This window comes from Anabrus simplex, chromosome 2, assembly GCF_040414725.1.
Source record: "Anabrus simplex isolate iqAnaSimp1 chromosome 2, ASM4041472v1, whole genome shotgun sequence".
Taxonomy (NCBI): domain Eukaryota; kingdom Metazoa; phylum Arthropoda; class Insecta; order Orthoptera; family Tettigoniidae; genus Anabrus; species Anabrus simplex.
Genome location: NC_090266.1, coordinates 237,486,530 through 237,511,609, shown reverse-complemented (window position 1 = coordinate 237,511,609; position 25,080 = coordinate 237,486,530). Strand labels below are relative to the sequence as shown.

The 25,080-nt window shown below is 40.7% G+C and overlaps 1 protein-coding gene across 1 annotated transcript in view; it reads left to right on the top strand.

Annotated features, from left to right (window-relative positions):
- LOC136864020 (venom carboxylesterase-6) overlaps positions 1–25,080 on the top strand; it is a 137,602-nt gene that overhangs the window by 52,392 nt on the left and 60,130 nt on the right. The window contains exons 3-4 of the mRNA XM_067140521.2: positions 13,607–13,760; positions 13,851–14,036. Coding sequence (XP_066996622.2) covers positions 13,607–13,760; positions 13,851–14,036 — 340 coding nt within the window. The remainder of the gene's footprint in view (positions 1–13,606; positions 13,761–13,850; positions 14,037–25,080) is intronic.

Genomic DNA, 25,080 nt, shown 5'->3' with positions numbered 1-25,080 from the left:
GCGTCCTGCTTATTCTACATCACTCATAAAATACAGGCTTACTCTGCCTTTGACTTTCTTCCTAATTATTATAATAATATGCCATTTCCATTACGATCCATTTTCTTTTTGCTTGAAACTGTTAAGTACAAACGATCCCATAACCACTCAACTTTATAATGATCTAAAAAGTATCGTCTCGAAATTTTTCCAAACCTCAGGAGCAAAATAGCATGCCGTAATTTTCTATATCACAAATACACGGTGTCACAAAGTTTAAATTTCCCAAAATGCCAAACTTTATCATGCTTCACTGAATTTAGATATAAACTGCAAATCTCGCTTACTTAACTGCTGAACGCATTATTATTATTATTATTATTATTATTATTATTATTATTATTATTATTATGTTGCCATTTGAGTTTATCACCCTTATAACGGCTATTATTATCGTTATTATTATTAAAACTTGTACCGGTCCGAACAATATTTCGTTGGTTTTCATTGTAATATTTAACTTCACTTTTCTTTAAAGAAATGTAATCATATTTTTAACGTCTCGCGCGCTGACATAAATAACAGACAATTCGCCTCGACAATGGAATAACAAGATACATCATCGTCATTGCAACATATTTAATTCTACACACGCCACATGCAGAACGCGGTGTTATAATTTATTAATTAAGTACAAAAATATAATATTTGCATTAGACAGACCTGTAATTGTACCGCTTGACGTGGCGTTGTCTTGGCTTACATCTTGTACCCCAACAACCTCTGAATTTAGCCCATCATAATGGTAGGAGGCATTCTTCGCTTAAATACTACTTTATCATTACACTGATTCTGCACTCGTCTTGAAACAACACACAGACAGCTGTCATCTTTAAACAACAGAGCATCGCTAACCTTAGTGCTGCTATCTTGACGGGGCTAAACCTCATGGCTGCCACCTTATGACACGGAATTTAAAAATCTACGTGATTTTTTGACAGCTGTCATCTTTAACCGCGTACGCGCGGAATTTTAAGCATCACTAACCTCAGTGCTGGCATCTTGACCGACCCTAACCTCACTGCTGCCACCTTATGTACGTGGTGCCGGGCAATTTGAAATCAGCGTGCTTTATTGACAGCTGCCATCGTTAACCTCGTGGGCATGGAGTTTAAGCAGGCTAACCTGAGTAAAAAAGGTTAGCGATGCTCTGTTGTTTAAAGATGGTAGCTGTCATTTTGACAGCTGTCAAAAAGCACGTGACTATGTTTACGAACAATAGCACGTGGCTTTGTTTACAAACAAGAGCACGTGGTCGTGACGTCATTCGGGGTCAATGACCTCGGGTGCTGGCGCTGTAGAAAAGGCAGACTCTCCGTGGCTGTGGGACCCGCTTTGCCCTACTACTTATATATACACTAAAATTAAACCACGCAGCCTCGTCTCGAATATTTAACTGATGCAGTTTGTGGAAATTTCCCACCTCCTCTCCGCCAGGTGCTCCACAGATGTGAATGACCGTGATACAAAGAATGCTATCTCTGCCAGACCCCAACAGTCCTCCCTTACAGATTATGAAAATAACCTTGTCCGCAAAATTCCAAAAAGCTATCTGTGACTTGGCTGTCTTCCTGTGCAGAAGTTCAAGAATCCTACCATTAAATTCCTATGATATTCCCACCTACCAGGATGGATGTCGTAAATACAATGTTTCAGTACCTAAAAATGTCTTAACTGCCCATTACCACCTTGTAACATGTTCGTCTCTAAAGCCAACTGGCTTTTGAGATTCCGCCGTCTATCGCACACACTGTAATTTTGAAGACCTCTTCTTGATATCGCTCGACGTATGTTCACCCTCTCGGACAAGTGAATGATGACTGCCTGTTTCCCTTGTAGAGGGGGTATTTATGCATTCTCTAGATACGCGGTACGTTGCATTATCTACTATTGTGCAATCGCTCCATTTGATGGCCGCTGGACCGATTTTTTTGAGACTCACCCCAGAGATTCCACCTATTTTTCCAATCAAAATGGTGTTGTTCCTTGATTTATCCTGCTTCCTTAACGGGCGTAATTAATTAATTCCGTGTACGATGATTCCCGCGCATTTTGACCTATGTCCTTGACACGTGTTAATCCACTCTACCTCCAGGCGTGTTAACTTTCTCGAGCATAATTTAATACATTTCCACCCTGTGAATTTATCTTTATCAAATGTTTCCCAAAATTATTAAGTATTTATTTCCTCGTTAATGTCAGTGCCGAAATCTCTCACATTGATGGTGATTAGTCAGAGTTTTATTATTAATTTCCCGAGGTCTTCCAAAATGTTCCGACCTCGTTCGATAATTTAGGGAACGCCTCCCAATCTGAGTTGACAAGCCTCGGAACACAAGGTGAGCTTGCAATAAAAATACGGATGGATGGATTTTTTCTTCATCCCGCAGTTGACCCTACCTAGCCGTGCGGCAGTGCTTTCAGCAATGTAGAAGTATGGGCTCAATATAACCTTTGTAAAATGCAGAACGATTTACCTAATTAGTAACTGTCAACTCCATTACAGCACACAATAGTAAAAACAGGACTCACACCAGGAAGTTTCGGTATAGAATGGTGTTTGTGGCTGAAAGTATCAATCGATAAATAATGCCGGCCAGAAAAAAAATGTTGATCTCCAAGGAGCGTGCAAGAGCTAAGGCAGGTTAGCGGGGATACCACGAGTTTAAGCTAATGAGGCCCAACCCCTGCTGCAGTGACTGCAAATGTCCTGTGACAACAGGGGAAATTCTGTGAGTGGGCACAAGTTTACCTCAGTGACAGCAAATGTCAGGCGACCGCAAATGACCGTGACCGCAGTTGTACGGCAACCATCCGTTTACCCTCCAGGGTTGGTTTTTGCCTCGGACTCAGCGAGGGATCCCACCTCTATCGCCGCAAGGGCAGTGCCCTGGAGTGTGAGTCTTTGGGTTGGGGATATAACTGGGAAGGATGACCAGTACCTCGCCCAGGCAGCCTCAACTGCTACGCTGAAGAGGGGCCTAGTGAGGGGATGAGAAGATCGGAGAGGATAGAAAAGGAAAAGGGAAGGAAGCGGCCGTGGCCGTAAATTAGGTGCAATCCCGGCATTTGCCTGGAGGAGAAGTGGTAAACCATGGAAATCAATCAATCAATCAATCAATCAATCAATCAATCCTGATCTGCAGTTAGGGCAGGTGGCAAATTCCCTATCTGTTGTTTTCCTAACCTTTTCTTAAACGATTTCAAAGAAATCGGAAATTTATTGAACATCTCCCTTGGTAAGTTATTCCAATCTCTAACTCCCCTTCCTATAAATGAATATTTCCCCCCATTTGTCCTCTTGAATTCCAACTTTATCTTCATATTGTGATCTTTCCTACTTTTAAAGACGCCACTCAAATGTATTCGTCTACTAATGTCATTCCACGCCATCTCTCCGCTGACAGCTCGGAACATACCACTTAATCGAGCAGCTCTTCTTTCTCCCAATTCTTCCGAGCCCAAACTTGGAAGAATTTTTGTAACGCTACTCTTTTGTCGGAAATCACCTAGAACAAATCGAGCTGCTTTTCTTTGAATTTTTTCCAGTTCTTGAATTAGGTAATCCTAGTGAAGGTCCCATACACTGGAACCATACTCTAGTTGGTGTCTTACCAGAGACTTATATGCCCTCTCCTTTACATCTTTACTACAACCCCTAAACACCCATAACCTTTATTTACAATCCCATTTATGTGATTACCCCAATGAAGATCTTTCCTTATATTAACACCTCGATACTTACAATGATCCCCAAAAGGAACTTTCACCCCATCAACACAGTAATTAAAACTGAGAGGACTTTTCCAATTTGTGAAACTCACAATCTGGACTTTTAACCCCGTTTATCAACATACCATTGCCTGCAGTCCGTCTCACAACATTATCGAGGTCATGTTGCAGTTGCTCACAATCTTGTAATTTATTTATTGCTCTATACAGAATAACATCATCCGCAAAAAGCCTTACCTCTGATTCCACTTCTTTACTCATATCATTTATATAAAGGTCATACATATATAAAGGTCCAGTAATACGGCCTTGAGGAATTCCCCTCTTAATTGTTACAGAGTCAGATAAAGCTCCGCCTACTCTAATTCTCTGAGATCTATTTTCTAGAAATATAGCAACTCATACAGTCACTCTTTTGTTAAGTCCAATTGCACTCATTTTTGCCAGTAGTCTACCATGATCCACCCTATCAAATGATTAGACAGGTCACGCGATACAGTCCTTTTGACTTCCTGAATCCAAGATATCCGCTATATCTTGCTGGAATCCTACAAGTTGAGCTTCAGTGGAATAACCTTTCCTAACACCGAACTGCCTTCTATCGAACCAGTTATTAATTTCACAAACATGTCTAATATAATCAGAAAGAATGCCTTCCCAAAGCTTACATGCAACGCATGTCAAACTCAATGGCCTGTAATTTTCAGCTTTATGTCTATCACCCTTTCCTTTATACACAGGGGCTACTTGTAGCAACTCTCCATTCATTTGGTATAGCTCCCTCAACCAAACAATAATCAAATAAGTACTTCATGTATTGTACTATATCCCAACCCATTGTCTTTAGAATGTCCCAAAAAATCTTATCGATTCCAGCCGCTTTTCTAGTTTTCAACTGTTGTATCTTATTGTAAATGTCATTGTTGTCATATGTAAATTTTAATACTTCTTTAGCATTAGTCTCCTCTTCTATCTGGACATTATCCTTGTAACCAACAATCTTTACATACTGCTGACTGAATACTTCTGCGTTTTGAAAATCCTCACATACATATTCCCCTTGTTCATTAATTATTCGTAGAATGTCCTTCTTGGAACCTGTTTCTGCCTTAAAATACCTATACATACCCTTCCATTTTTCACAAAAAATTGTATGACTGCCAATTATACTTGCCATCATGTTATCCTTAGCTGCAGTCTTAGATAGATTCAATTTCCTAATAAGTTCCTTCAATTTCTCCTTACTTCGGCAGCCATTTCTAACTCTATATCATTCCATTCTGCACCTCCTTCTTAGTCTACTTTGAGGATGTCTGAGTGAGAGTCGAAGAAACAACCCCCCGCCCCTATACACAGTCGGCCTCCCGAGAGGCTGAGTGGACCCGTTCCAGCCCTCGTACCACTTTTCAAATTTCGCGGCAGAGCCGGGAACAGAAGGCGGGCCTCCGAGTGTGGCAGCTAATCGCACTTACCACTACACTACAGAGGTGGACTATGCAGTCTTTACTGTTGAATATATAATTAAATATATAGCAACTGATTGAATACTTTATAACCTTTGTTGTATGTAGTCGAAACAAAATGTAGATATCAGGCGAGTTGGTCGTGCGGTTAGGGGCGCGCGGCTGTGGGCTTGTATCCAGGAGATAGTGGGTTCGAATCGCACTGTCGGCAGCCCTGATGGTGGTTTTTCGTGTTTTCGCATTTTCACACCAGGCAAATGGTGGGGCTGTACCGTAATTAATGCCACGGCCGCTTCCTTCCAACACCTAGGCCTTTCCTATCCCATCGCCGCCATTAGACCTATCTATGTCGGTGCGACGTAAAGCCACTAGCAAAAAAAAAATGTAGATCAAGACTGATAATAAACAATCTCTATCAGGCTACTAAGGACATACATCAATTTTCTTAAAGTACATCTCTCGTTACTTTCTGGTGTCAGCCTTCACAGTTATTTTCATAGATGCTACATCTCAATCTGGTTTTCGCCACAGTCTTATGGCTACGGTGGGACAGGAAAGGGCTAGGAGTGGGAAGAAAGTGGCCGTAGATTTAATTAAGTTACAGCCCCAGCATATTATGCCTGGTGTGAAAATGGGAAAACACGGATAACCATCTTTAGGCCTGCCGACAGTGACGTTCGAGCCCACTATCTCCCGAATGTAAGGACGTAGGGCCTACTTCAATTTAATGGCTACCGAAGTGTCTTAACTCAAATGTTACTACAGTGAGTTAAATTTAATAGTCCTAGAGGTGTGATACACATTTGTGTTAACACTCTCTACATGTGCCATCTGTTACAGTTAATTAACTGTCAAGCTCCATGGCTACATTTTTAGCGTGCTGGCCTTTGGTCCAAAGGATCCCGGGTTCGATTCCCGTTCGGTTCAGAAATCTGAACCTTCGTTGGATAATTCCAATGGCTGGGGCTGGGTGTGCGTGCCGTCTTCAGTTTTATATATCATCATAGGTATCCACACAAATGCGCAGCTCGCCTATACGGCGTCAACTCGAAAGACCTGCGCCAGGCGTCTTCGGAGGCCACACGCCATTAATTACAGTTAATGAACTGTAATTACGTAAGAATTTAAGAAAAGCAATTTCTCACGTTCATTCTTTTCCTTCATGCATTCTAATAAGTACCGGTATAAATATTTCCGGCAGCGATAACCTGTGAAAGGTGGTTTTAAAGACAAAGGATGGTTATTTTAATTTTCCAAATGAGTTGAGATGTATACACGAGGAGAGAGAGAGAGAGAAAGGAGGGGAACAGAGGCAGTTGTCTCCTTCTGCTACTCCCTCTTCCACCACTTTTTCCACATTCAACTGGGGTCGTGTTTCGTACGTTTGTTCTTTACCCTGTCTTACGGTTGAATGCCCTTCTTGACGCCACACCTATGTGGACGGATATATTCACTATTGAGTGTTTCTGTGGTATGGTGTGTTGTGTGAATATCAAAAGGTATGTAATGAGACACGCACAAACACACCGTCTCCGAGTAAGAGGAATTAACCATGCGTGGCTAAAATCTCCGACCCGGTGGGGAATTCAACCCATCGCCCACTCTGCCGAAGGCCACGATCTTCGCCATTCAGCAAATTAGCAGCACAAATATATGAAGAGGAACCTCCTGTGTGTCCACTACCCGGGATTCCAGACGTTGATTTCTTTGGGTGAAATTTACGTGCATCTTTCTTTCTCTCTTAATGTGTTTACCGTTCAGGGTTGTTTCTCCCCTCGTACTCAGCAACGGACCCCACCTCTACCGCCTCAAGGGCAGTGTCCTGGAGCGTGAGCCTTTGGGTCGGAGGGGATACAACTGGGGAGAAAGATCAGTACCTCGCCCAGGCAGCCTCATCTGCTATGCTGATGAGATGGAAATATCGGAAGAAAGCGGCCATGGCCTTACGTTAAATACCATCCTGGCATTTGCCTGGAGGAAAAGTGGTAAACCGCGGGAAACTACTTCTAAGATGGCTGAGGTGGGAATCGGACCACCCTCTACGCAGTTGACCTCACGAGGCTGAGTGGACTCCGTTCCAGCCCTCGTACCACTTTTCAAATTTCGTAGCAGAGACGGGAATCGAACCTGGACCTCCGCGGGTGGCAGCTAATCACACTAACCACTAAACCACAGAGGCGGACCACGTGCAGCATACGAACAATTATGCTAAATCCATGAACAGGGTTCTGAGAGAAAGATTTACAGTTGCCAAGTGATGCCGGTTCATAAGGCCAAGGTTCACTGAATCTCAGCAGTAAGTGATAGCGTCTTATTTTATCTGAAAAGCACTTCTCCTTGTACTAACCTTTACTCGTCATTTCTTTTCTCTGCTGAGGTCAACTTGTTACGTAAGACTTCCCATAATAACGCACCAAACCGTGCGTGACTCTAAAGACAAGGCATGGCAAGTCAAATACGACAGTACTTTTATAGTATTTGAGAAGCAATCCGGAGCTGTTGTGACAATGCTGTACAAACAAACTTCCTTATAATTTATAACACTTTACAACCCTACGTTTCTTCCTTTCTTGTAGCTACTATGTACGTACGACGTACACCGATAACAGTGATATCATAAAACAGCAGCCAGACATTATCTTAATGTTGTAATTCATGGAGTTTAGGTGGTTTGAGAAGTTCCTTTAGAACGTTTCTGGAGATTTACCCCGTATCATACATCTGCAATTGAAATGCATGTTGAACGACCATATATTTCTCCTTAAATTTTTCTTCTCGTTCTCGATCTTATCAATCAATCAATCAATCAATCAATCAATCAATCAATCAATCAATCAATCAATCAATCAATCAATCAATCAATCAATCAATCAATCATCTGCATTTAGGGCTGTCACCCAGGTGGCAGAATCGAATTCATGACACTTTCGTTTCGTAAGACCACCCTTAATAAGGAAGAGAATGGTCTAATTACTGATGTTTTAATTCTATTGTGCATGCCCGTAAGAAATGCATAAAAAGTCATATGCAGGAAGCCTTATTCTTCTAGCTTTTTTCCCCAATTGCCAGGGGACGGAACTCTATATGGAATTAGTCCAGTTTTAGGGGGATGCCTTTCCTGTAGACAACCCTATATTGCGGGTTTTAGTCGATATTGCGTGTTTCTGTGGTGGTTTGTAGTGTGATGTGTTGTGTGTGGAACCGAGCGAGTTGGCCGTGCGGCTAGGGGCGCTCAGCTGTGACCTTGCTTTCGGGAGATAGTGGGTTCGAGTCCGGCTGTCGGCAGCCCTGAAGGCGGTTTTTCGTGGTTTTGCACTTTCACACCGGGCAAATGCTTGGGGTGTACCTTAATTTTGTCCTCGGCTGCTTCCTTCCCACTCCTGGGCCCTTCCTATCCCATCGTCGCCATAAGACCTATCTGTGTCGGTGCGACGTAAAGTAAATTGTATTACCTGTATTGTGGTGTGTGAATGAAGATGTGTACTGAGGCAAACAAAGACATCCAGTCCCCGAACCAAAGGAATTAACTATGTGGAATGAAAATCCCAGGCCCGGCCGGGTATCGAACCCTGTGAATCGACGGCCAGTACATTGACCATTCAGCCATAGAACCTGGCTAAATTACGGTAATACATTTATAGTATTTGAGAAGTAATCTCGTCGAAAATTTGACTTCATATTGTACCCGTTAATACCAGTCAACAGCCGGAGAAAACAGAGACACCTCAGGGGTGCTCAGTTCGCAAATAGGACGCCCTAGTAAAATAACCAAGGATGTGGCATGCATACGAAAATGAATTGAAATTGTGGCATATAATAAAGAAAATACAGAGTAAAATTCACATGTGGCATGGTTTATTAACAAAAACAATCTCAAATTGTCATCCTTCAATAACTATGATTGTGAAAATGATCGCTAATAAAATTTAAAAAGCAGCTCTTGACATACAAAAAAATAAATCAAATGGGGTGGTACATGACTTTCGCCCTATCTTGCCCTAACGAAACACAGTTACATATTGATTTCGATAATTTTGTTCAAGTAAACAGATTTCATTCATTTAACTGAAAGCTCTGGGATCTGATGATCCACTCTGAAATATTAGAAAGAATAAAAATTAAATTAAATTTTGTACGATAATCATATAAAGTTTTCAATTATTTACCCAAAGTTTAAATTTTACTATGACATAATTTGATGCTATAATTTCTCTTTAAACTTAATCGGCTCAACGAAATAATTATCTGCTCAGTTACCAGTCGCTTACTGAATTAGCGAAATTAAATATATAAAATAAAATCTGGAAATATCATGATAGTCATTTCAAATGGTCTGCCTAACACAAAATCTAACTCCTGAAACGCCACATCACAAATCCTGGATGCGAATAACAAAGAAAGTAACACCGCTCACGTAGTAGAACAACATCTGAGACAATAAGATAAAAGGTAAACTCAAACTACCATAACCATGATTATAATACTAAGTTACACTAAAATCTACAAAATATATTACAATATCTACACATTTGGCTACACGGAAGATGATCATAGCGTCAGAATTCCATCGAATAATCCTAGCGTAGCTAAGTGTACCTCACGGTTTCTAATATTCAGGCAGATGACCTGGATGAAAGTCCTCGAACTTTCGGGAAAGGTCTCGAATTCGGGCAAGGTCTCGAATTCGGGCAAGGTCTCGAATTCGGGCAAGGTCTCGAAGATTGTTCCAGAACCACTGTGAGTTAACGCAAACATTAAAGATACAAATTACGGAGAACACGGGATAGAACCTAATTAGACATAATTCATCGAAGACGTAGTCAAACTCATATATACGCAGACTCATTATCCAAAATCACGCAAATATTCACCATATTACAATACTTAATTATCATTTGCCTCAATAATCATCTTCTGTAATCATGGCGTGACTCTATTCTCGAAGAAATACATCAATTATGCACTACAATTTAATCTTTCTCGAAGACACAAAATGATCACATTAATAACAGTGAAATTTATAATAATGACCCATATTACACGACGATACATTTGTGATCCGCCCCGGGATGTCACAAATTCATTACAATAGCATCACGCAACAAGTCCTACGCGTATATAATTCTCGAAGATCCAATCCATCTACCGGTTCTCGAGTCTCGATTTAACTGTCTGTGCTCTGCATTTACATACACGGGTTCTGATTCAAAGTAACGGAATCATTTTGCAAGACTTAAGTTCAAAGATCACACACCATTATATTCCAACGGATACCATACGCAAGTATAATGCGCTTCTGTGCGACGACTGTACATCCAGAAAAATCAAATCTATGTACTCGAATATTCTGACATAATTCTCCACCAATTGTGGCCATAATAAATTTATAAGATGAAACCATGAGAATTATTACCACCTGATTCACCGAGCATGATTCAAAAATCACGTATTCCATTCAACATTATATTAAGCTTATCTAACGGAGATAAATGTGTGAAGATCATCTATTGGCACTACAATATGGCAAAGTACTACAACTACACAACTGCAACAAACTCCAAGACCATTTACCAATTATAACTACATAACTATCCCACTACAGAACAGATATTATACAATTGCGTCGACTTAGCTTTACGATGTCTTCATGATCCTGAACGGCTGTTCGTCCTCAATAGTACAATTATATATGCCTTCCCCTCAACCCATCGCTGCCAGCTACGGTCTCATAGTTTAGGCCTCCATCTCAGCACTCACACACACGGCGTTAGGTAACATCACCATGATGAGATTTGTAACTGTCCTCTTCTTGGATTTCAGGCTGAAACTGGTACAATAAAAATTAATCAATTTGTCACACCACCAATTCCTGGAAATATTTCCAAAGAATATATGCTGTAGGAAACTCGACTTATCTCGACGTCTGTTGTATTATGTGCGTTGACAAATAGAATAGCCCAAATGATATATATTTGCGGGACATACAACTACGTTAAATCAAAGTTCAACTTATTCGGATCCTGCATAAGGTATAACCGTCCGATATCGAACCAAGTCCTTCGCCTGAATGGTGTGTCGAAGCCTACTTACGTACGGCGACTCACTGACCCAGTAACCTACTTCCCCATCAGCTGGCGAGCTGGAGTCCTTGAAGCATTGCGCACGCGTGTTCAAACCGGAAATCTTGTCAAATTCACAAATGTAATAATTTCCCACATTTGTTTTACTCGTAAGATAATATTCAGAAATGTTATCATTATTATCATTATTATAATTACTATTATTGGAATACACATTGCCTTTCCAGCACGCTGTTTAATAGTATCACTAATCATTTGCTAAGTTGGATACAGCCGGTGACGGTCTACAGGTTTATCGTACGCTCGCGAGGCGCGTTACTCTTTCTTTTTTCTTTCTTTCTTTCTTTCTTTCTTTCTTTCTTTCTTTCTTTCTTTCTTTCTTTCACAAACGGGTTCATTCCTAACCGTCGACACCAGTATGAAGTCTTACGGCTTAAATCAACTAATTAGAAGAGTACTAAGTCCAGAGGTGAAATCAATATGAATGCAAAGAGCACTAACTCCAAGATATACCACTTGGTTCATATATTCGAGCCATCCGGCCATGGGCGCCCGCAGGATCTTTTCCAGGGGGAGGCACATTAACAATTTTCTTGAATATAAAAACCAATATAACGTCAGCAACATTAAATTGTTTACAGAAACTTCCAGTTATAACATATGCTAGATGACTGTCAGTAATTTCAGTTTATGAAATAATCTGGTATGATATTAAACAGTTGAACATCAACATCTTTAGAATTCCAGGGGGGGGAAGTGCCCCTCTTGCCCCCCCTTGCGGGCGCCCATGCGATCCGGCCTATCGAAACTGTCACGATATATAAGTGAACTGAATATATATCCCGAACCACTAGGCTGACGGTAACCTCAAATCCGTAAAATGTCGATATGTTCCCCCCATTCAGAAATTATATGTGTTACTAGCAATAACTGAAAAAAAATCTCTGTCCAACACAGCCATGTTGAAATACTGAAGTACCTACCAATAGTGGAAGAGGATATCATTACTGAGTACCAAGTGTACGAAGGCGCTGTAATCATATCGAGGAACGCTCTCCACTGGGATTTCCTTCATGATGGCGGAGGATGTACCAATCCTCGTCAATGGTTAAAATACAAGCATCTTTGTCTTCTATATTATATTTCAGTGCAACTATATGGGTAAATAGATTATAACCCACCGAGCGATTTGTCCGTGAGGTTGGGGGCGCGCAGCTGTGAAATTGCATTCGGGAGGTAGTGGGTTCGAACCGCACTGTCGGCAGCCCTGAAGATTGTTTTCTATGGTTTCCCATTTTTATACCTGCCAAATGCTGGGGCTGTACCTTAATTAAGGCTACGGCCGCTTCTTTCCCACCCCTAGCCGTTTCCTATCCCATCGTCGCCGTATGACCTACAGTATATGTGTCGGTGCAACGTAAATCAACTTGTATATATATATATATATAACCCCAAGAGCAGCAAGTATGATAAAGGGATACGATATTTTCCAAATATATATATGTCGAAGATGAGAACTCTTGTTCATATTTGTGCCTGAATAATTACCTTTCCTTCTACTGAATCTTATTGTAGTTGAGGGGAGTGTTATGATGTGATTGTTAAGTGATATTCTCACTGTATTTCCACCAATGCGGCCGTGGTTTGAATCCGGGCCTATGAATATGGGATTTTTGAACAGGAAAGGCATGTCCTTGTGGTTCAGATTCCACGTAAACATGGAGGTCCAGTGGCTATGATCACGGTATCAACAGTCACGTAATACTGCAAGCTTGCAAGCCACAATTTCAAAGTTCTAGAAACGAGAATGAGGAAACTGCAAGACCAAGAAAGTTGAACAGAGAAGGAAATTGAATATGGACCACGTAAAGGCGAGAGGGGGAGAATCAGCGAAAACACGTCATGGATACATTGCCACTTCCTACCGTGAAACTCATCAGTAGCACGCCCTTGAGAGGTTTTGTCCACTATGTACCTCATGAAGTTGAATTTTCATGGTTTGTAATTGTTGACAGTCAACAGGAGAGAATATATTAAACCTTTTCTGGAGGGAACAGCAATGAAATAGTGACGGTTTCACAGTCTGGTAATGAGGCAGAGATAGACAGTTCTTGGACAAACTTGTATTTCATAAAATTGTCGGCAATCATTTGTATTACTCAACTTAGTGACAAAATTTTATTGACCTCAAGCAAACCTAACCTTAATTTCCCTCCTAAGACCTGCTGCAATCGTTTTCATCACTGAATATATTGGTCCGTTAAATAACTAAAGTAGATGCTTCATTTACAGACTGATTTAACTACCACTGGGCCTCTCTTGGATGTGTTCGTATACATTCACGGTGGGGGATTCTCAAATGGAGCCAGCTCTTACTATGGAGCCAATTTCTTAATGGATCATGACGTAGTTTATGTCACATTTAACTACAGACTGGGAATTCTCGGTGAGTTATTACTGTTTAGTCACTTTGTACCTTTCAATATTTTTGCTTTAAGTAGTCTTATTAATTAATGAGGTACTATTTGATTAACAGGATTTCTCAGTACGGAGGATGAAGTCGTTCCCGGAAACAACGGCTTGAAGGATCAGGCTGCTGCTCTGCGTTGGATTCAGAGAAACATTGCTGCATTTGGAGGCAATCCTTCTCGAGTGACGATCAGCGGGACATCGGCAGGGGGTGCTAGTGTACACTACCACTACCTCTCCCCTCTTTCACGAGGTATGAAACACAGTCGAAGAATAGCCTACATTAAACAGCAGCCCCGTGGTGTACGGGTAGCATACATATCTATCACCCGGGAGCCTTGGGTTCTATTTCCAGTCAGTCGATTGGGTTTAATTCTGGACTGACGGCTGGAACAAAATTTACTCAGCAGTCAGCGACTCCGCCACTAATGCCAAACAGTTTGGCTTGAGGATGTCATCACGCTCACCACCTGGCACTCCAATACCTCCAGGCCTATACGTGTGACGTATTTTTTAAATTCATGTTTACTGTTTAAATCAATGTTTTTATATATAAGCCTAACCAACTAACTAACCCCATTACACTACAGCCCTGAAGGGCCTTGGCCTACCAAGCGACCGCTGCTCAGCTCGAAGGCGTGAAGATTACGAGATGTCGTGAGGTCAGCACGACGAATCCTCTCGGCCGTTATTCTTGGCTTTCTAGACCGGGGCCCGTATCTCACCGTCAGACAGCTCCTCGATTCTAATCATGTTGGCTGAGTGAACCTCGAACCAGCCCTCAGATCCAGTTAAAAATCCGTGACCTGGCCGGGATTCGAACCCGGGGCCTCCGGGTAAGTATATCGGCACCTTAAAAACTGTACGTGCTATAACCAAGAAGAGGACAAATTCAAGTTAAACGGTGTAATCTAAGCCACTGGTATGTTCAGTGACTACAGTTCTTTCCACACTCACTCCATGAAAGGGGTGGGAAAGTTTCTCGTTTAAGTCCTAGGCTATCTATCATGTTCATTCCTTTTCTATAATAAAATACTGTATTACGGACATCAAAATAGCACATACTGTATTCTGAAGCAATATGGCACACATACAACAGCAGGTCCACGAGGCTAGTAACCTCGATGTTCCTAGTCCGTAAGTTGAATCAATAATCCAACAACTGGAACCTTCTATAACATCTCCAACTAGAATTCATCCTTCGAATCGTGAGCAACATTGAACATGACTGTAGTATGAGATAATAGTAGATGGAGTAGGACAGTCTGAATTCTCCTTTACTTTGTGAAAAGTCGAGGGTAAGTTATGTACTGAATGTGTTACATATGTTGGACTGAGTGGCTTAGACTGTTGAGGCGCTGGCCTTCTGAACCCAACTTGGCAGGTTTGATCCATGCTTAGTCCGATGGTATTTGAAGGTGCTCAAATACGTCAGCCTCGAGTCGGCAGATTTACTGGCACGTAAAAGAACTCCTGCGGAACTAAATTCCGGCACCTCAGCGTCTCTGAAAACCGCAAAATTAGTTAGTGGGATATAAAGCAATTATTGTTATTATTATTTTGCTATTTGCTTTACGTCGCACCGACACAGATAGGACTTATGGCGACGATGGGACAGGAAAGGCCTAGGAATGGGAAGGAAGCGGCCGTGGTCTTAATTAAGGTAAGCCCCAGCATTTGCCTGGTGTGAAAATGGGAAACCACGGAAAACCATCTTCAGGGCTGCCGACAGTGGGGTTCGAACCCACTATCTCCCGGATGCGAGATCACTGTTGCGCGCTCCTAACCGCACGGCTAACTCGTCCGGTAAAACAATTATTGTTCTTCTTCTTATTTTTCTTCTTAATGTGACTCGTATGTTTTGCGGATAAAAGCAAGAATAAGTAGAGTATATTATACTCTTATAAATATTGGTAAATTACAAAATCCGACAATACTGATTATACGAGAATGAACATTTCTAATATCTACGTCGACTAAATGCACGTCAGTTTCATCGAGAGACGTGACGTCACGTAGTTTAAGTTGAAACACCAGACTACTAAAACTCGCGTGGATCGTGCATTTATCTGCTTGTCGCATATCGGTCGCAAACATGATTGCATATTTTCTATGTACGACTCACGTGATCCTTAGCCATGCACAAGTAACTAAATTATTTTTGGAAATGCCTGGTTAACGGAAGGTAAGTTCCTTCGATGTAACTTATATTTCATTCTTCTAAATGTAAATAATGAAGTCATTCTGTTTATGTATGAACAACACAGCACATTTGGAGGAGAGCAATGCAGAGATTGAGATGATTTTCGAGGCTGAGGGATCGGTATGAGTCACTACAGATAGAACAGCACAGGGAAGTGTTACAGAGGAGAATCGCGGCAACAGGAAAGGGAACGGCAGGAAAGGGAAACTTAGAGTAGGGGATAGGAAGAATGAGTTAGAACGTGGTCGTGAGAGGGAGAGAAAGGTGGAGGAAATAGGTTCTGCAGCTGTCATGGAGGTTAAAGAAGACCTGGAAAGGAGGAAATTTAATGAGTTCGGTGGGACTGAGGCTAAAGCCATCGGCGACTCCATTGTTAGGCATATGGGAGATATTGAGAAATGTAGAAGGGAAGGAGGAGGGTGAGAAGAAAGTGGTAATTTTCCACTGTTGGTACCAACAACCTAATTACTACCATAATTAGGGATGTATAGGATCTCGTTATGACAGCACGGGAGGAGTTTAAGGGAGCGGAGTTTTTTTAACAATGGGATACCGCGCAGAGAGATCCTGAATGGAGGGTGATCGGTTATTTAAATGACACTAATTGGGTATGTGGAAAATTGGGATTGAGATTTGTAGATCCTAATGAGTGGGTAGGAGTAGGGATCTACGCTCAGATGGCTCTCGCTTGAACCTCAACGATACTTATAGGTTTGGGGGATTGTTTAGAAATTTATAACCGGGCGAGTTGGCCGTGCGCGTAGAGGCGAGCGGCTGTGAGCTTGCATCCGGGAGATAGTAGGTTCGAATCCCACTATCGGCAGCCCTGAAAATGGTTTCCCGTGGTTTCCCATTTTCACACCAGGCAAATGCTGGGGCTGTACCTTAATTAAGGCCACGGCCGCTTCCTTCCAACTCCTAGGCCTTTCCTAATCCATCGTCGCCATGAGACCTATCTGTGTCGGTGCGACGTAAAGCCCATAGCAAAAACAAAAAAAAAAAAAGAAATTTATAGGGAGGTTCATTCAGGGAACGAGGTGGATCAGGGACCGGTGATGAGAGTGTAGGGAGCAGGAAGTCAAGTAAGTATGACATAAAGTTGTTAGTATTGAACTGTAGAAGTACTGTAAAAAATGGAATAGAATTAAGTAATGTAATAGCTATATATTTACCAGATATTGTAATAGGAAGGAGCCTCCGTGGCTCAGACGGCAGCGCGTCGGCCTTTCACTGCTGGATACCGTGGTTCAAATCCCGGTCATTCCATGTGAGATTTGTGCTGAACAAAGCGGAGGCGGGACAGGTTTTTCTCCGGGTACTCCGGTTTTCCTTGTCATATTTCATACCAGCAACACCCTCCATTATCCTTTCATAGCATTTATCACTCATTAATAAAAATCACATTGGGAGTGGCTACCCCATTGTAATAACAGCCTATATATGTTTCATTCATTATATCCCTGACCCGGCCAATGACTAGGAAACAGGTGGTAGGTTTCTCATTGTAATAGGAGTCGAATATAGTAGGAGAAGTAACATTATAGATGCGGAAATTTTGACGGAAGTGGAGTGTTTATCATAGAGATAGGATAGGAACGGTAGGAGGAAGTTTATTCATACTGGTGAAAGAAGTAAGCTATGAAAGTGTTAAAGATAAGAAACATGAAATTTTAGGGGTAAGGCTCACCTCTAAAGATAATGAACAACATGATATTCTAGGGATGTACAGACTTGACGCTGAAGCAGAGCGACACAGTGATCTCAGTGATTGTAGTGAGTGATCTCAATTTTACCAAATGCTAACCGGGATGATAATGCGAATGACAGAACACATGACAAGGAAATGGTAAATAAGGAAGGGATAGACAGCTGAATCAGAAAATGATGGAACCAACGAGAAGGAAAAATATTCTAGACGTGGTGCTGATAAAACCAATCAAGCTCTAAAGAGGAATTGGAGTGATATATAGCATAAGTGATCATAAAACTATTTTCGTCGTAGTTAATATAAAGGTGCTAGAAAGAAATGTTGTAATAGTAGTACTATTAGCAAATACCACATGGCTGATAAGAGAGACATCGTGGAAAAAAAAGAGAAATTGATTTGTAGAAACTGTTAAATAAAAATGCAAACAGCCTGTGGGATGGATTGAAACAATTGTTGAGGAGTGTGAAAACATGTGTTTACATTTAAAGGTGGTAATGAATGGGGAACAAAGGAGTGCGACAGGCCTCGACAGCCGGCACAATTCCCATCCTCGCCGCTAGAAGGGGCTTCATTCAATCCATTCCTGATCAGGTAATATGACTGGAAACAGGCTGTGGATTTTCAATTAATGGGGGAAGACGCACTCTGTTATAAGAAACATACAAGGAGATTTTGGAGGAGGTGCTGGTTAGAAAGAAATAGAGTTAGGAATGCTTGTGAAAGTAAGAAGAGATTGAGGGAACTTACTAGGTAATGGAATTTAGCAAAAACGGCAGTTAAGGACAAAACAAAGCCAGATATAATCGCCTGCCATACGAATTTTAGGGGGAAATGGAAGGTTATGTGTACGTACATTAAGGCAGAAAAAGTTCCCATGAAGGTCATTCCAGGAATCATTAATAAGAGAACTTGCGGAAGGCGGGAGTATTCAGTCAGCAGTATGTAAAAAATAGTTGCATGTAAGCATAATGTTCTGGTAGAGGACGTAATTAATACTGGCGAATTACTGAAATTTATCTATGATAATAAAAACATCCACAAAAAGACACGAAAGTTTAAACCTAGAAAAGCAGTCAGGATTGATAAGATGTCTGCATATGCAATAACGGCAATGCGTTGGAATATAGTGCCGTATCTGAAATATTTATTTGATTGCTCTTTGTACGAAGGAGTTACACCAAATGAATGGGAAAGTGATTAGTAGCCACAGTGTACAAAGGAAAGGGTGATGGACATGAAGCGGATAATTAGAGACCAGCTTTATATGTGTTGCATGTAAGCTCCGTAAAGCATTCTATCGGATTATACAGGATGCGACAGAAATACCTGACGAATTTCAGACGTAAATAACTCAGCAACGCAACAAGCCATTCAAAATTTTGTTGCGCAGTTTAACAGAGCAGGGTTTGCCATTTATGTTACATACAGTAGATTGGAGAAAACTGAAGGTCGCATTGGCCACACCTTTCAAACAGGTGTTATTGTCGTGGTGCGCGTGGTCTTGGTCCTGGTCTTGGAGAACACGTGCATCGTCTCGTCCGGGCTAGTCAGTCAGTCAGCCAGCCAGTCGCTAGCATGGCGTGGAGTGGTGAACACCGAGGTTTCGTGATTGAGACTTAATTCAAAACTGCCGACTCTGTTACCACAACACAGCGTTTGTTTTACAGACACTTTGGCTTAGGTCGACATGAGAAAGTTCCGAGCAGGAACACCATTCTGTTATGGACAACTTTCTGCAGCCGACAATCTCAGACTTAGGGAATCCTGCTGTGTGGTTCCAACAAGATGGTGCCACTGCACACACAGCAAGGGCGTCGATGGGTCTCCTCAGAGAAATGTTTCTAGGGCGTCTCATCTCCTTACGGGGTGACGTTCCATGGTCAGGCCGTTCCCCTGACCTCGCCCCGTGCGATTTCTTTCTCTGGGGATATTTGAAGGATCGCGTCTTCCGACGTAAGCCGCGAACACTACATTACCTGAAAGCTGCAATCCGTGAAGAAATCGAGGCAATACCACAAGACATCCTCAAGCGAGTCATACGGAACTTCAGGGAGAGGCTTCAGAGGTGCATCGAACAGGACGGTCGGCATTTGGATGAAATTATTTTCAAAACCTAATGTGTATGTGTATGTGGCGCAAATGGCAAACACTACTCTTTCCAACTGTGCAACAAATCTTTAAATGGCTTGTTGCGTTGCCGAGTTATTTACGTTTGAAATTCGTCAGGTATTTCTGCCGCACCCTGTATTAGACGGGTTTTTGAAGTTACTGACTGGTTTGAAAGAAGGCAGTTAGGGTTTTGGAAAGTTTATTTCTGTAAGATTCAACTTGTAGGGTTCCTGCGCAATATGGCAGATAAATGCAGATTCAGAAAGTCTAACTGACTGTATCACTGTTGACCTATCCAAGGCATTTGATAGGGTGATTCATTTGGAGAACGCTGGCGAAAATTGTACTAGATAAAAGAGAGTTTGAATGGACGGCTAAATTTCCAGAAAATAAATTCAGAAAAGTAGCGTAGGTGAAGCATCATCTGATCCTGTAATGGTTAAGAGGGTAGTCCCGAAAGGTAGAATTATTGGACCTTTATGTCTTCGTATGTATATAAATTCTACGAGTAAAGAACTGGAATCAGAGATAAGGTTTTTAGCAGAATACGTTATATTTGTAGTGTAATAAGTATGCTAAAGTATCGTGAGTGACTGCAAACAAAACCTCTAAAATGTTGTGAGGTGGGCAAGACTACGGTACGATGATCAATAGCACGAAAAGTCAGTCTGTGAGTTTCACCAAGGAGAAAAGTCCTCTCAGTTTTATTTATTCTTGAATTGAAATTTACTGAATTGAAATTTACCGAAATTTATAAAAGAAAGGTAGTTAATTACAACTTCTGTATAGGGGAGATAATACATTCTCCGCTTCTTGATGCTGCTTCTGAAGTTGATATCAAGAGGACTATTATTACTACAGTCGATGAACACTAATGAATTTAACAGTAGTCTTCGTCAGTTACTGACTCTGTATCTGTATCAGTCTGTCAGTCACTGCGATATTGAAAAAACGAGAATATTTCAACAGCTGATATATGTTGTTGTCTCCTCTGTACAAGAAAAATACAGTGAAACTCTCACAACCACGAATTTGGGACTTTTTAAAGAAACTTACGTGTCTGAAGCTTCGCTGTAGGCGGCTGCCAGCGAGCACAGAATAACATAGAGATAGCGACACATTTTGCAGTCATCATATTAGCAAACCCGGTATGCCAGCCAACGAAGCCAACTGACAAGCGAGACTACTATAGTGTTTGCTTACATTACAGGCCGGTTGTCGTCTGTTATTGATCAAGTAACGACGCTGAAAGCAAATACAAGAATTCCGTGTTTTTATTTCATTTTATTGAGATGCTTAAACGAGTTGCGAGAAGAATGAAGGAATTGAGTTAGGAAAGAAATTGGAAATCTACATACAAATGGCGGGAAATTGAAAATGACAGTCGAATTAGCTGTAGGAGTTTCGAACCACTTCTAACGACTTCAAATGTCGGTGGGTGAAGGATTTTATATCTCCATTGTTACCGACCCCTTTTCAGTCAATTTTAAATCACTCCACTCCTTGGCCCAAAATTAAGATTTTTAAACCAAAAAAGGATTGTAAATACTGTCTGTGTCTGTTAAGTCATCAGCCCAGAATCTGGTTGGAATCTCAAATAGCACCACCAAGGGCTATGCAGTTATAAGGAAACCACAAAAACAAATGGCAGCGTCAAAATGAGGTGTACTATGTAAGGTGAGGAGTGAGGTAATTTGCCATTGCTTTCCTCACTGGGCCAGAAAGTGCTATTGCAGCATGACTAACCCTATGAGCAACAACTTTCATAACACTCACACACACTGGTTGTGCTCTAATTCCATTACTCAGAACCACCCATACCCCAGCAACCTCCATATTGTCACAGCCATGGATAAGGCTGGGACTTGGGTGGAAGCTATACTTTGCTCTGACCTGCGCCATGAGATGGATGCAAAAGTACTGTATCCATCAAGAAATGACAGCAAGCAAAAGAGTCTAAGTATAATGAATGGTTCTAAAGCTCAACAATGGAGAACTGGGCCAAAATATCGTTGAGATTTCATAAAACCAAATTCCAGAAGATATTGTACAATATTCGCATCCCAATGAGAGTTCATTTTCTTTTCTGAAAATAAACATCATCATCCAGCAGCTTCTGGAATTTCTGGAAGGTGACAAAGTAGCGTATATTAGAACTGACTCCTCAGAATGCGATGATGTTTATGAAGCAGTACATTTAGTTTTCTTAACTCTCTTCATCCTTCAGGCATCCTTCCTCAAAATATAGACGCGTTCTAATATACTTCTTCAAAATCTAAATGCTAAAAATGCTGGTTTGTGTAATGGAATGAGTTTGGCTGTGGTAATGGTAGACAAAAATATTGTTCATGCAGAAATTCTGATGGGCTCAGCTTCAGGGAAAACGCGTTTCATTAAAATAGATTTGGCAATTCTGACACACCATTGGTTCTTAAATGGAGGCAATTTCCTTTTGAATTTTGTCTTCTCTGCCACAGGCTACAAGGCGCAGGGACAAACTTTACGTAGATTTGGGATGGATCTCTCCACTCCACTGTTTACCCATGGATAACTCTATGTACTCTAGCTTTATCAAGAGTTCATAGATTCATAAACTTCAAAGTACAACTTGCATTTACTACACTCAATATCTTTCATAAGGAAATTTAATTATACTTGCTACGATTTTATACCATTGACACGTATGTAATATGGGAAGTGTAACTTTTATTCCTAAGATATATTAAGTTGTGCATTTTTTTAAATTCCTTATTATATTTTATTACTAATTTTGACTGTCGAAGACAGGCTTACGTACTTGTTTCTTAACAATCTCATCTTGAGGGTCATTGATTTGTAATCATTTCAACTTCGTATGGAATCATCTGGCACGCTAGGGTCCAAAGTGAAATCAGAGTGAAGTTCGTCAATGGCAACTAGAACACCCGTTATGTAAGCCCCAATTGTATGATTCCGTACATTTCTAAACACGTAACTGTGGTGCTTTGCAAATCACTCATAATTTTACAGCAATTCAGACTGACAGTACGTATGAGTAGGCCTACATCTATGTTTTTACACTACCAGAAACCTGAAGCGTTATGTATTGTTAAAGGTCCCCGGCTAAAATGTAACCGTTTCAAATTTCTGAAAATAAGGCTGAACAGGCGTATGGAAAATGAACTCATCGGTGAGTCTACATTAACCAAATCCTCAAAAGTGCAGCACCGGAGAATTTCATTCTCTGTGCCCAGTAACAAGGCGTCTATAGATAAATTGTCATGATTTCTCTCGATATAATATTTCCAACCCGTTGGAATTATTCCTTATGAATTTCGAACAGACGGTAGCTCTAATGGAAGATCTTGTATGAGGAATGATTGAACTATAACAATAGTTGCTACCCTCTCATAGTTAAAACTACCTGTAGTCTGGATTGCATGCAAATCTGTGGGAACTGTGGCTTGTAACCTTAAGATTAATCATCATATAAAAATAAAAACTAGACTGCTACGTTGCAAGATCTTCTGCAACGTATGAAGTATATTTGAATATTATTTAAAAGAGCATTTGTTTTGGACATTTGTTTTTCGCTTCAAATGACTCAAAGAGCCATGTTTTTATTTACAAAGGTACACACATCACATCGATATGGAGCGTGATAGGAATTCACAGTACCTATTTGGACCGATAGTGAACTCATTCTTACCACTGCATTGATTCTTAATGGAAGGGATAATTTAATTTTTTGAAGATCACTCAAAAATTACATTGCATCCACAGCACTGTAGCTGATTCCCAAGATGAAATATACTTAGTTATTTTTCATAATAAAATAAAGGAGTTTAGATTTGATAATAAGGGCTATTCCTAAGGATTAAAAGCTGAAAATTATTCAAGTGAAAACTGGAGGCCCTTGGAGGTAATGAATTTTTGATGAAATTTACTTTCCGCTTATTGACAAACACTGTAAACTAGTACAATATTTAAATAAATTTCTACTGTATACTTAATTCTCTCTATGATGCCTAAATGAAATTTTCCTGTCAAATAGTACCCTGGATATTAAACTTTCTTCCAGACCATTGTACAGAATATCCAAGACCATATTATTGTTAGAAGGAAAATATTAAAAATGTAAAAAAGTCTGAATTTTTGAGAGGAAATACAATGTTAGAGTAAATATTCCTTTCCAAGTACTTTCGAATACTTCAGTCGAGTTTTCTGCTAGGATGAAAATGAAGTGAGAATAACTGAATTCTGCTGGGAAACAAGAGCAGTGGGTTCACAATTATGGTTGATCGTTTTACAAGGAGGTGTGAGTTCTCTGGACATGCCATCTTTCGTAGCAATACAGTACCTCAAGCCCAGAGAAGTTCGTTCTAGATATCTTGAAATACCTTGCTACAACTCCTCCAAAATATAGAACATCCATCCCAGTCAAAACATTTAGGTAAACTAAACTTTACAAAAATACTCAGAGTCTATATTTCATTCTCAACTGTATACCGGTATCCTTTATTTCTTAACGTCTTCACCTGAATTCTAGTATAACTGTAGATAATACCTAGATGAAATATTTCTACGTATATTAATTAAGAAACACTGTAAACACGTTCTGTCTGTTAGGTCATCAGCCCAGAGGCTGGTTGGATCCTCAAATAGCACCACCAAAGGTTATGCGGTTATAAGTAAACCGCAAAAACGAATGGCAGCACCAAAATGAGGCATACTAGGCAAGACGAGGCGTGAGGTAGTTTGCCATTGCTTTCCTCACTGGGTCAGAAAGTGCTATTGCAGCACGACTGACCTATGAGCGACACCTTTCATAACACTCAGATGCACTAGTCGTGCTCTGAATGTCATTACTTAGCACCACACATACCCCAGCAGCTTCCATATTGTCACAGCCATGGATGAGACTGGGACTTCGGTGAAAGCTACACTTTACTCTGGCCTGTGCCAAGAGATGGATACAAAAGTACTGTATCCATCAAGAAATGGCAGCAGGCAACGTAGACACGTTATGTCACTGAATGTGGCTCATATATGTATTTCAGGTAGTTGTGAATCATAAATAAATTTCATATCATTTCATATGTAATTTCTATGAATAGTACTAATAACGCGCATGTTAAAGGTTAAATGATCAGAGTCTTATGAAACATATTAGAGAAAGACTGAAGGATTTCGACTACTTATCATTTGCGTTACATTTAAATCCCATACAATTACCATTCTCAGCATTAAATATTGTAGAAGTTGTAGAAATGATACTCTACGCGTTGTTGTAATGTT